Below are 13563 nucleotides of genomic sequence, written 5' to 3' on the forward strand. Positions count from 1 at the left end.
GTCTTGTCCCACCTTTTCCAATTCACCTTCTTCAACTCACTTATAAAGATATATATATATATATATATGTATATACACACATACACATATAAATACTTTTACATACACATATACTCATATACATAATAAAATGAATGTGTACATTTATGTACATATATGTGTGTGCTCTTTCAATCTGTTATACTCCCCGACTTTTAAAAAATTCCTTAACTCCAATCACCCACGATTGTTGGATAGTTATTTCCTCTTTCCCGTTACCACTGCTTAGCACAAACCTCTTTCAGAAGAACGCTTACTGAACACTATTATCCTTTGGAAATACCTTGGAACACTTACTAAACGCCATCTGTTGACACACGCGTTCATCGTCGTTCTGTGAGTTCCAGAATACGAGAGCCTATCCGGTTCCAACAACTAACACGGAGTGAGTGTTCATAGCGTTCGTGGAGGTAAGTGGGGACAGCCGGTGTGGTCTGTCTCGCTTCCACCGGGAAAATGGGATGATGTACTTCGGCCGTGAAATGGAAGAGAGGAGAGGTTCTCACGCTGCGTACAGCTTTGGTTCATAAGACCGAGAATACTGACATCTCTGTACTACGAATTAACCTTTGCAGAGAGGACCAGTTTAGATGATGCTCAAGCCCTACTACCATCATTTTAATAAACTGAGATTAGGGAATTCGCCAAAGGTTAAGGATAGTGGAAGTTCCTACAGCGAATAAGTCGTACAAATTCTTCTGTAGTCTGTAGTGTCTCCCTCAGCCTTTGGGGCCCAGGCACTAAACGCGAATACACGTACTTCTGCTCAACAGTCCGGAGCCTCAGACCTGTCTGTATTCGTTGCGCATGCGTCAATGCCCCCCCCGGACCCCCCCCCCCCGCTTCCGCCTCCTTCGCTTTGCGCTTCGGCTGGACAGAGCCTTTGCTCTTTCCGTAGAACTTGAGGGAGAAGAACCAAGCCGTTTCCACGGTGACGGAGCGACAGCCTCGATGGTCGATTGAGCAGGTCTGAGCGAGGTTCCCAGAGGGCTGCGCGGGGTCGGGTCTTCGGCGCTGTCATGGCGGGTGTGCTAAAGAAGGTGAGACGAATGGAGGTCACTGTTGGGATGTAGACGGTGGGCGAAGAGTCAACCCGGTAGCCTTTCTTCCCGCGGGGGGTGCGCGCGCGGCGGTGCCCTTGGGGGACTTGTTCTGTCCTTTCAGGGGGTGACCAGGTTTTTGACTCCGTTTGAAGAAGCAAGAAATAAACTCCGAACGAGGGGAATGGAGTCTGGCAGCTGACTTTAGACCATGTTAGCCAGGGGAGTCGTGGTTTTGCTTAGTAAAGGAAAAGCATGCGCAGAAACCATAGTAAACGCGAATTGTGTTTTGTTTTTAAACAGACCACTGGCCTTGTGGGGTTGGCTGTAAGTGAGAATCCACACGAGGTATGTACCTTTTTTCTTTCTTCATTCCTGGGTTCCCGAGGAAGCCTGGAACCCTGCGACGCAAGGTTAGGGGATACGGATGTTTCAAACTCTCAGTCACAGCCCCGCAAGAGCTCTTGGCAAAGACGGTAGCTACTTCTTGATCCAATGCCACTCCTTTTTCTTTCTTTCATTTTTTTGGCCATGACCTCTTTATTAAGCCACTTTTCTTGTTTACTTTTTCCTTGTTACGTTTGTTGCGGCAGTTGTATATACACTTCTGCCAGCTCCCTCCCAAATCTGTATCTCCAATTTTCATCCTTTTCCCCACCACACCGTTTCTGTTTAGGTGCCTTGGATTCCACACACTTGACTTTGCTTAAGGTATCACACCAGCAGTTGCCTCCTTTTCCCTTAATATTCTGAAATGCTTCTAAGGAAAGCAAAATAAACTAAACTCCCTTTACCTTTACCCTCCCTTCAATAGTCACGCCATTTCTCTCCTTCCCTTTATGAATAACTCAGAAAAGTTATCAGTATTTACAGCCTCTGATTTCTTATTCCCCCTTCAATGTACTTCAGTCAGGTGTTGGCCAAAACTTGTTTTCAAGGTCACCAGTGATCCCCATGATGCCAAACCTGGTGGTTAGCCCACATTTCTCAGTTCAGTTGATCCAACAGTAACATTTTGACACATTTGATACTCTGCATCAAGCACTTTGTTTACTGGGTGTCAAGACTCCTTAGTCTACTATTCCCCCATCCCTTATCTTTTGCCACCTTTTCTGGTTGTTCTTCATCTTCCCATTTTTAACCTTTTTGTAGTTCTTCGACACTTGGTGTTTGGATCTTTGTTTAGATTTGATCTCTCTTGGTGAGTGGACCCAGTTTTAATGGTTTTAAATACTACCTGTACACACTTAAATTTCCCTATTAAGTATTGACCTCTCCCTTCATGAGAGTCATGTATTTTTTAGTGAACATCTCCACTGTATTTCAGACAGGTAACTCAAACTTAACATGTCCAATAAGTGGTTTCTGACTTTTTCCTAAAACCTGCTCTTTGCTCAGGATTGCTCTTCTCAGTGAATGGCAGCTCCATTTTTTTTTTTTTTTTTTGAACTCAAGTCAAAAACCTTGAAATGATCTTTAATTCCTTTCTTTATTTCACACCTATGTTTGCTACTTACACCCTGAAAATATATCCAGATTTTGATTACAATACTCAGTGTGTTTCAGTATATGCTGGGTAGTGCCTTTGGTGAAAATTGAATCCATTTGGTGTTAACACAATTATAGTCACAAACAAGCACTGAATATTATAACTATTCAGTTAAATTTTATTATACTTATGATCTAATGCTTGCATATATTTTTTTTATTTCTACACAAGTTCTAGTAAGAAAAACAAAAAAATCTAAGAGAATTTGCAGTGCCTAGGACCTCAGTTTGAGAAATATTGATTTGCTGAATGATTTGGTTTCCAAGAAAGGTCATCAGCATTAAGTTAGTTTCATTTCTGCTTATTACTGTACTTTGACTCATGTACAGCTTTTATTACACATACAACATACAGAAGAAACTTCCACATTTATATTCAGTTTTCCTGAGTTGTAAAGGGTGGAGATATGATACAGACATGAAGAAATTGCAGTAAAGAAAAAATGTTTCTTTAAAAAAAGAAAGCAACAGATGTGAATCTTTTTAAATTTTTCTGTCTGTGATACTTTTTTTTAAGTGTTCTTTCTATGGTGATATTTTAACCTATAGAAATTTGTATGGTTTGTCTTTTCAGAGGCTAAGAATATTGTATGCAAAGATTCTTGATGTTCTGGAGCATATCCCTAAAAATGCAGCATATAGAAAATATACAGAGCAGATTACAAATGAGAAACTGGGTATGGTTAAAGCGGTAAGTAGCTAACTCAGTTTTGTTCTTTTGGATTTATATAGCCTATGTAAAATTTAACCAAAAAACTCAGTTGCTTGTTTTTTGCACTTCCTACACAATTGCTCTCTTACTTGTATTCTTCCTTCCGTGCATTTCTTTCATCTTTTTCTCCTCTTTATTCAGCAAACTCTTGCTTAATAAGTGCTTTCTAAATGCAAAACAGTATTAATTACTGGAATGCAAGAATCAGATCAAGTCCTATCCTGAGGTAACATTGTAGCTGTACCTTTTACTCTTCTTCTCTTTCTAGTTTAATTCTTTATCTATCTTTTGCATTTAATCCATAGATACTGGATGGTAACTCTGTTGTCACTTTTGATCTTTGGCTTCTAGTCTCTAGAACTGTAAGAGAATAAATTTTTGTTCTCTAAACCACCTAGTATATGTATAGTATTATGGCAGCCAGGCAAACTAATACAAGCATTTTACAACTTCCAAATCAAAGGCACTAGACAAGAACACAGTAAAATACTGCTGTATTTTTCATACCAAACTGTATTGCCTTGTTAAATTTTTATACTATCAATTATTTCATGAACTTAGTGTAATTATCAAAAGTAGTGGTCATAAATTCCAGAAGTATTTTATATATTATTAGAATGCCAGCCTTTGTATTTGAAAAGAACTCCTGTCTTTTTCTTTGGTATATAGCAAAACAGTGCAACTTAATTTGGAATATTTATTCTTTTCCTTGGCAATTGTGGAAGTAATTTTATAGATTAAAGTCTCTAATGTAGAAGTTCATTTTTTTCATTTTCATTTTCATGTTTTCCTTGAGGAAAATGAACTTAGGCATTTTTTTTCCCCATCATGGAATAAGAAATTTCCCTTTTTCTTTTCATGAGGTGAATCTCAGTTCCACCTTTGATTCTTTTTCTGCTTTTCTTCTTAATAACCTTGTTTTCCTTTGATTGTTTATTCTATATGTTCTTTTTTAGACTCTCCCATTTTATTATTATCTTTAATAACCTCAAGATAATACAAGTTTTTTTGTTTTTTTTTTTTTTTTTGAGCTGGTTATGTGATGTTAACCTTTATCTGCATAATTTTTGTGCAGAGCCATCTTTGGGAATCATGATCTTAACAGAATAAAGTTTTTAGCATGGTATATAAAGTCCTCCAAGGTCTGGCTCTTAGTTATTTTCACAATCCTATTCTGTTATTTTTTTCTTACATCCTATACTTCAGCATTGTCAAGCTGCTGGCAATTTTGTGAATTCCATGCAATTTTATTTTTGTATTCGTATTTTCTCTCTTCCTGGAATGCCCCTAACCTCTCTCTGGCAATTTGCTATGGTTTGAATATGTCTTCTCTAAAATTCAGGTGTCAAAACTTAGTGGCCAGTGTGGCAGTATTAAGCGGTGGTTGGTCCCTGAGTACTCCTCCCTTATGAATGAGATTAAGGCTTTTACAAATAAAAGGCTTTGCACAATTTAGGCTTTCTCTTGCTCTGTGCATCCACTGTGTAAAGAACACAGTGTTTCTTCCCTTCTGAGAATGCAGTCCTCACCGGACAACTGAACTCACAGCGTCCTAATTTTGTACTTCCCGCTTTCCAGAACTGTGAGAAAATAAATTTAGTTTATAATTTGTGCAGTCTCAGGTATTTCATTATACCAGCACAGATAGATTAAGATAGTTCTTATGCAGCTTTCAAGTCATCACTTCTTTGTGATACCTTTTCTTAGCTCTGGGTAGAGTTTGACAACTTCCTCACCTCTCTTGTTGTACCTGTCATATTGTAGTTATGCCTGTCTCCTCTACTACTCATAAGCTACTTATGAATGATATTGAATTAATCTTCCTACCCTAAGAATCTAGCATAGTACCTGTCACACGAGGTCCCTGAGAAATATTTGTTTATCCAGAAGGATAAATACAAATAGATTTTGACAACCCCAAACATTTCATAGTAGTTGTATCTCTGATTCCAGGTTTTGGTAAAATTATCACACTTTTTTTAGCCCTGCACATGGTCATCAGTGAACATTGTTATGATTATCATATATCTATTTACCAAGCCTAAGATTAAGATGGAAATGAAAAAATTATATTATTACTGGGGAAAGAGTAATATAGCATATTGGTGAAAAACATTGCTTTGTATCCTATCCAAGATTATCATCAGCTCTGATACTTGCTGAATTATGTGGTATACTGTTTATTTTTTCTGTCCGATTTTTTTCATCTATAACTTGGGTATGATACTACCTACCTTAACAAATTGTTGTTAGGATGAATGAGGTTATATTTGTAAAAAGCTTAACCTGGTTCCAAGGATATAGTGAGCTCTCATTATATATCTTATTAAGCTTAATGCATTATGTAAATAAATATCACATTATTGATTCACTATCAGTGAGACAAATTTGTAGACTGTTTTCAAAATAGTTCTTTCCTGAGTTAAGAAATATGCTGAACATTCCTTGACTTCTTTACCTCTTACCCACTTCTGGTTCTGTTATAACTGTGACCTGTTTCCTTGTTTTGATTTTGAGTTTTGGGCTCATTACTGAGTTAATTTGGTGCTAAATTGTCTTTCTGAAACATGCTCATATTTCTTCTTCCCTTTCAACTATTTTTTCAAGTTAGTTATGTATTTAACCAAGAAACGTTTATTGAATGACTATGCCATGAGTAGTTCTAGGCATGGACATTAGTTCCTAGATGACAGTGAAAAAAACATAAAAATCCTTGCCCTTGGAGCTTACACATTAATATGGGAGGCTCTAAAATAAATAAGTAAAAAAGTTAAGTAAATGAAATATATGGTATATTAGAAGATAACAAACGTAGTGAAGAAAATAAAGCAAGGAATAATGATTTGTGCCATGCTAGGGATGGAGGATCTTACTACAGAATGTATTAGTATCTTGGGGCTGCTGTGTGTAAATTAACACAGACTTTATGGCTTTAAGATAATAGAAATTTTAAAAAGATAATAGAAATTTACTGTTTTATTTCTAGACGTTTAGTAGTATGAAATTGGTATCAGGAGCCCAAATCAAGTTGTTAGGGCTATGTTCTCGTGTCTCTAGGGTAGAATTTGTTCCTTGTCTCTGCCAGCTTCTGGTGACTTTTTGATATTCCTTGGCTTGTGACTGCATCACTCTAATTTCTGCCTATGTAGTAGATTACCTTCTCTCTTTTTTAATGTGTTTTCCCTCTGCCTCTCTTTTATTAGGATACTTTTAGTGCATTTAGGGCTGATAAGGACAATCCAGGAAAGTCTCCCATCTCAGGGTTTTAGTCATACCCACAAAACCTTTGCCATATAAGATAATACTCCCAAGCTTCACACATTTTGTGGGGCATTTTTCAGTCTACTGCAATATAAGCTATCAGTAGTCCTTATTAAGAAGGTGATATTTCAGCACAGATTTGGAGGGAGTGAAGGAATAATCCATGCAGATATTCTAGGCCATTCAGATTCTCCGAAGCATGAACATGTGAATTCCTGTAATTAAAAAAAAAAAAAAAAAAAAAAAAACATTGTTTTTCTTTTTTTTATTCTATTTATAGAACATAAAAAACACCTGATAATGAGGAAGGCTCCCTTACATATGTGTGTATGTTGCGTGGTTCCTGACACTCAAAAAGCTTAGTATACTAGAAAATAAATAAATGTCATTAAATGTTCTAGGTACTTATTTATTAGAATCCTAGTACTGAGGAGTAAACTCAGGGCTTCATCCATGCCAGGCAAGCATCCTACCACTGAGTCACATCCCTAGCCCAGCATTTTTTTAAAAATCATTTCATTAAATTATAATGTACAGGAATGGAACCACCATTTGACCCAGCTATCCCACTCCTTGGCCTGTACCCAAAGGACTTAAAATCAGCATACTATAGTGATGCACTCACATCAGTGTTTATAGCAGCTCAATTCACAGTTGATAGATTATGGAACCAACTTAGATGCCCTTCAGTAGATAAATAGATAAAGAAACTGTGGTATATATACACAACAGAATATTATTCAGCCATAAAGAAGTATAAAATTATGGCATTTGCAGGTAAATGGATGGAGTTGGGGAATATCACGCTAAGTGAAATAAGCCAATACCAAAAAACCAAAGACTGAATGATTTCTCTAATAAGTGGTTGATGGTACATAATGGGGTGGGGGTGGAGGTAAGGGAAGAAGGGAAGAAGAATAATGGAAATGAGGGGTGGGGAGGGGGCGGGGGGAAGGTAAGATAATAGACAAAATCATTACACTATGTACATGTATGATTGCGCAAATGGTATGACTACTTTGTGTACAACCAGAGAAAGGATAGTTGTATTCCATTTGTGTACAATGAATCAAAATAAAAAAAAATTATAATGTACATAAAAATATACAGAAATCATAGTGAATTTTCATAAAGTGATCAGCTCAAGTTAATACTAGATCAAAGGACACTTCTAGAACACTAAAAACTCTCCCTTGTTCTCTCTTAAGTTACTATCCTGCTAGCAGCGACTATTCTTATTTCTAACATGATAGATTCATTTTACCTTTTTTTGCACTTTGTATAAATGGAATAATAATTATGTACTCTTCTGTGTCTGATTTCTCTCCATTTAATGTTATGTTTGAGAGAATCACCTGTTTTTGTGTATAGTTGTGGTTTATTCACTTTCATTACCCTATAGTATCCTGTTATATTAAAATACCATAATTTATTGATCTATTTTTGTCATAGATTTGATTTATTTCTAGTTTGGGTGCTACAAATTTTGCTGCTGTGAGTATTTTGGAACATGTCATTTGTTTGGCACATACCCAACAAAGGAATTTCTGGGATCATAGGATAGCATTTTTTAATTTTTATTTTTTGGTACCTGGGATTGAATCTGGGGGTGCTTAACCATTGATGTCCTCAGCCATATTTTATTTTTTATTTTTGACAGGGTCTCATGAAGTTGCTTAGGGCCTCACTAATTTGCTGGAGGCTGGCTTTGAACTTGAAATCCTCCTGCATCAGCCTTCTGAGTCACTTGATTACAGGCATGGGCCTCTGTGCCTGGCTTATTTTTAATGTTAATACTTTCAGAGGAAATATAGGAAACATTAAGAAAAACAGTGATATTTTAAAATCTATTTTAAAAAGACTGAATTAGGTATCATATGCCTTACCTTTAATAAGCATATCAACAAATAATACTTTTTAATATTAAGACAACAACAATATAGCAACAGAGAAATTAAATGAATTTTACCAGTTATTTGGTAAAAAAGTTAGTGAAGGCATGTTGATAGGAAAATTATGTTTGTTGTAAGGGTTTTTTTACATATGGGTTTTTATAAAATACAGGGTATTAAAACATCCCTGTAGTGTGTTCCACTATCTAATTTTTTTTTTTTTTTTTTCCTGAAATGACAGGAATCAGATGTTAAAAAATTAGAAGACCAACTTCAACTTGGCCAAATAGAAGAGGTGATTCTTCAGGTAAAGAAAAAGTTGAACATTTAGATGTTTGATTTCGAATGTTCATTTTATATAGAGACACAAAACTGATATTCTAGAAAGAAAAGAAAGGCTAAATTTCTTTGTTTATATATTAATTCATCAAATATAAGACTATATTTAGAAAATGTGCTACTTCTAACATGTGAATGTCAATTAAGTATTTAATCATTAATTCTAACTTGAATTTTTGAGGCTTCACTTGGAAGACTGGAGTTTGATATTCTTTCAATTTCATCAGCATGTTCTTGTTAACATTTTAGTAACAGTGTGAGTATAGTTTTATATTTAAACAGCTTGGTATACTTTTAATATGGAGAAAAAACTAATGTTTTGAATCATAAAAATGTACTTGTTTTTTGGTTATTAGAACATTTGACCAAGTTGAGCAATTTTTAATTGTACACCATATTTGAAAGCTTGATTTTACATTGTTATCTGCATACTGATCCGGACAAATAATGATATTGAATAATAAAATACAAGCATGATTGTGAAAAATTATCATTAACATCATTACATATTTAAGATTTAAATATTCTATTTTTGCATTAGGAGCATGGTGAATTTAACTTCTTAAAACTGGCTTAAAGAAGTCTGATGATACTATGCCTTAAACTGACCCAAGCTTCATTCTAAAATTTGTTGTCTCGGGCAAATTCCTTTCATCAGAACAATTTGTTTGTTTTACAATAATTTAGAGAGCTGAATATATGGCAACATGACCTTTTCTTCAGTGAAATATGGCTGACTGTCTAGAAAATAATTGAATCAAGAACTTAACAGCTTTTTTCATAGAATTTGTTTTATTTTAAAAGTATTTTAACATCATTACAGAAATCTTTTAAAAATAGAGGAAAATCTTTTTCTATTATGAATAACACTTTGATTATTATGGTTGTACCGACAGACTTTTCCATATTTTGTTACTATATTAGGATTAGTACCTACAAGTAAAATTACCAGTGAAAATCCCTAACATGAGTTAAATCTAAGCCCATAATACCATATTATTTTCTGATAGGAATAATCTCTAGTGCCATAGCAGTGTTTCAAAATACTGACTTTAATACATCTCTACTGGTAAGAATGCAATTTAATTTAATCTGGGAAAATGATGCCTTATTTTTATTTGACTTTTTGTTTTAAATAATCTGTTACCCCCCATTTATTAGTAAGGTTAGATTTTTGAAATATGTTTTTGTCTTTCATTTATTATAGATTATATTCATTAATAGTTTTACCATGTTATTTGATCTTAATGTTCTAAAATATTAAGATTTGAGTTTTTTTTTAATATAACAAAAGACATTAACCTAAACTTTTGCCTCATTGTCTGCATATCCTTTAGTTATAGCAAGGCCTGTTTTCTTGGCCCTTCTATTCACTTGTCAGGTTGACTGTGATAGTAGTAGTATTAAGGGAACCTGATGCAAACCTCTGACTCTTGTCCTCTTCCTGTTTCTATGTTTTGTTTTTCTTTGATCAGCTTGAGTTTAGTTGATACATTAATTGATCATGAAGTTATATAGTCTTAAGGAATTTTAAGTGTTTTTGAGTGAGCTATGCACTTCACATTTCATGGCAATATTAAATTTAAATTAATGTTTATTTAACCTGGTATGTCTAAAATATAATTTAAATGTAACCATTTTTAATACTATGTCTTCAAAATCCGGTGTGTAGAAATAATAACTTTAAAATTGCATGATATTCAGAGTAGCTTAATGAAATCTCACACTGTCCCATTCTGCCAGGGATGTGAGTCATCCCTTTGTTCATTGTGTCTAAGCTGTATGTACTACCTGTCTATTACTTAGTAGCTCCATTATCAGAACAACTGTCATGGTATTATAGTGCTTGGGAGTTCAAGTAATGCTTATTTTACTTAACACAGTAATTGTTTTATTTTATTATTACTTATTATTAATCTTTTACGGTTCCTAGTTTATATATTAAACTTTATTATAGATCTGTATGTATAGGAAAAACAATTTTATATAGGGTCCAGTATTATAGACGGTTTCAGTAGTTATCTACTGGTGGTCTTAGAATGTATTCCCATAGATAAGAGGGAAGTACTGTTTTTTTTTTTTTTTTTTAAGTGTGGACCATGGTAAAATAGTTTGAAAGACATTGATAAGATGAATAGACATACTTCTGATCTTTAAAGAACTTGTAAAGCAATTAGAATTGAAAATGCACTGACTAAACTTTTAAACATTCTAACTAGAGCAATTCAATAAAAGGATACTATTTCTTACTCATGACTGTGTAACTGTGAGAATTAAGGTATTAATATATAATGTTCAACATTTGATGGTGAAATAAATCATGAGATAGTAATATGAAAGTAGTAACTCTTATAATTAAGTTTCATTTATTAACTCTGGTAAGTACCTGTTGAATAGTCAATCAAATGATGTTCTTAAAAAATTTTTGTAACAGGCTGAAAATGAACTAAGTCTGGCAAGAAAAATGCTGCAGTGGAAACCATGGGAGCCATTAGTGGAAGAACCACCTGCCAACCAGTGGAAATGGCCAATATAATCACTAAATGTCTTCTGCGGGCTGATGGGAAACTGATGTAATTAAATGTTCTGTTATTTTAAAAATGTCTCCATGTTCTTGACATAATCAAGAAAACTGACACAGGACATATTGAAGAGACTAGCATTTAGGGTCTTATGAATCAGTTTTTGATTTGAAGAGTATTTGTCCAGATTATTTCAAAGATGATATTTCTTTAAACAGAAAGATTGTGGGAAGATCTGAAAGTTAACTAGAAAAATTCCTACAGATCTTCATTTCAGAGGCCAAAATCAGAGGCTTAAATCTCTTTAGTAGTATCTTTAGCATGTTACTTAATTTCATTTCATTATCCTGAAAAAAAAGAGAAAAAGTACTTTATTGTCTAAACAGCTTTACTGGTCACCGTTTGAGATGAAATAGTAAGCATGAAAATGTTCAGTTATGAGAATAATGGCAAAAATAGTTTGTGATAAAATTTTAAATTGTGGACCTCCTTGGCTATGATCTTATGTGTGAAGAAAATTTAAATATATAATTCTATAATGACTTTCAAATCCATTATAAATATCATTTTATTTTAGGCTGCATTTGAATTATTTACTTTATTTTCTCTATTTCCATATTTTCTTCATTTTGTCACATTTTGTTGTTACTTCATTAGCCTTGAAAACCATCTGATTAGAATTCATCATACAGTTGAAGTGATTGATTTTTAATACTTGAAAAATTTCTTATTGTTACGGAGGTGTTGGAAAACCCTTTCCTTTTGTTTCATTTAAGGAAGTTAGCTTTCTGGCCCTTAGCCTTTAATTTTATGGATCAACCCAACTACCTCAGGATAGAGGTAGAATTTCTTTTGAAAAAGAGGGGAATTTCTGAAGTTTACCTGGCACACATGGGTTTATATTCAAAACATCTTAGTTTTATGGTATAATTTCAGAGTGGAATCACTAAGTAGTTTTCACTGTTTCTAGTATGGATGCAGCTAGGTATAAGAAGACAAATGCCGTTCAAGGAAGGAAGGTGGCAAGCTCATAGTTTGACAAAAATCAGATTACTTTGCATCCATCTTCACTTTTTCTTCCTAGCTCCCCATTATTTCCTAATACCCAGTTAAATTTATTTTTTTCCTTCATAGATGGATAGTTCCTCTTTCTCAGTCTGGGGGTGTTCTGAGTTGTTCAAAAAGAGAAAAAATAATAGTATTTTTCCTTTTTCCTAATATATTTCTTCCTTATAAAGCTATAACCTATATGCTAAATTAATATTAGGTAGTAGGTAGATTGGCTTTCTTAGCAGTCAGATGGCAAGGGAGATCCTTGTGGAGGGGAAGCAGAAGTGATAAGAGGGAGAGTCAAGCCCAGGGTTCTCATTCTTGCAGTTCAGCACCATTGTGAGTTCAGTGACTAAAGTGAGGAAAGTTGTTAACCTCTCAGATGGCCTATTTTCTCCTCTGTAAGAGAAACAGCATTGATGATTTATAACTTCCTTTTGCAGTTCTAACATTTGCCTAAATATACAGTGTATTTGCTAAGTTCAAAATATATAACCCTAAAGCATGTGTGCATGGATGCTTTTAAGCTAATTTTCTAACAAACTTTTTTTACATTAAAAAAAAAAAAGCAATTGTCTTGCTGTTCCTTTACTATACTCTCAGTCTCATTTCTCCCATGATTTTGAGTATCTTTTATGTTTCACCAACAGCACTACTGTAGCTTAGAATTGCCAGTTTTAGAATAATGTATTTGTAGAATAATAGCAAGTATTTAAACCTAATAGTTAATGATTTTTGAGACTTGAATATGAATACCAGGTACAGTGCTAAGTACTTAACTAATTTCGCTCATTAAAGCTGCACCACACCTTTAAGAGTGAGATACTATTGTTCTCATAAGGAAACAATCCATCATGAATAGTGCTGCCCTGCTATATGTAACACAGGGTGCTGGAGAAACTAAGGCAAAGAGATGATTTAATAACATATGCAAGGTCACATAGCTAGTCAGACATGGAGCTGAATTTTGAACCTAGACAGTCTTGCTCTAGAATTCATGCTCCTAACTTTGTATTATGTTCTTTACTAATATGCTTGGGATGCCTTCATTCCTGCCTATACCACATGGGTTGAACCCAGCAAACCTAGATCTTGCTCCCTTGATCTTTCTGTCAAAGTAATTGTAAAGAACAATATGAACAAAAGTAGTAAGCTGGATT

At 34.4% G+C, this 13563-nt stretch overlaps 1 protein-coding gene across 4 annotated transcripts; it reads left to right on the top strand.

Annotated features, from left to right (window-relative positions):
• The first annotated feature begins 937 nt into the window (after nucleotides 1-937).
• NDUFA5 (NADH:ubiquinone oxidoreductase subunit A5) lies at nucleotides 938-13006 on the top strand. Of its 4 annotated transcripts, none has more exons than XM_079152429.1 (5): nucleotides 938-1079; nucleotides 1383-1427; nucleotides 3202-3318; nucleotides 8734-8799; nucleotides 11266-13006. In XM_079152429.1, exons 1-5 carry the CDS (start codon nucleotides 1059-1061, stop codon nucleotides 11365-11367), a joined length of 351 nt encoding a protein of 116 aa, XP_079008555.1. In that variant the 5' UTR covers nucleotides 938-1058; the 3' UTR covers nucleotides 11368-13006. The 4 variants fall into 4 exon arrangements, 3 of the variants coding, with proteins under 3 accessions (XP_079008555.1, XP_079008554.1, XP_079008553.1); XM_079152428.1 differs by having other exon boundaries at nucleotides 992-1079; nucleotides 1204-1427; XR_013765951.1 differs by lacking the exon at nucleotides 938-1079 and adding an exon at nucleotides 9842-9900 and having other exon boundaries at nucleotides 1089-1427.
• Nucleotides 13007-13563: the final 557 nt, after the last annotated feature.

Source organism: Sciurus vulgaris, assembly GCF_902686455.1.
Source record: "Sciurus vulgaris genome assembly, chromosome: 8".
Taxonomy (NCBI): Eukaryota; Metazoa; Chordata; class Mammalia; order Rodentia; family Sciuridae; genus Sciurus; species Sciurus vulgaris.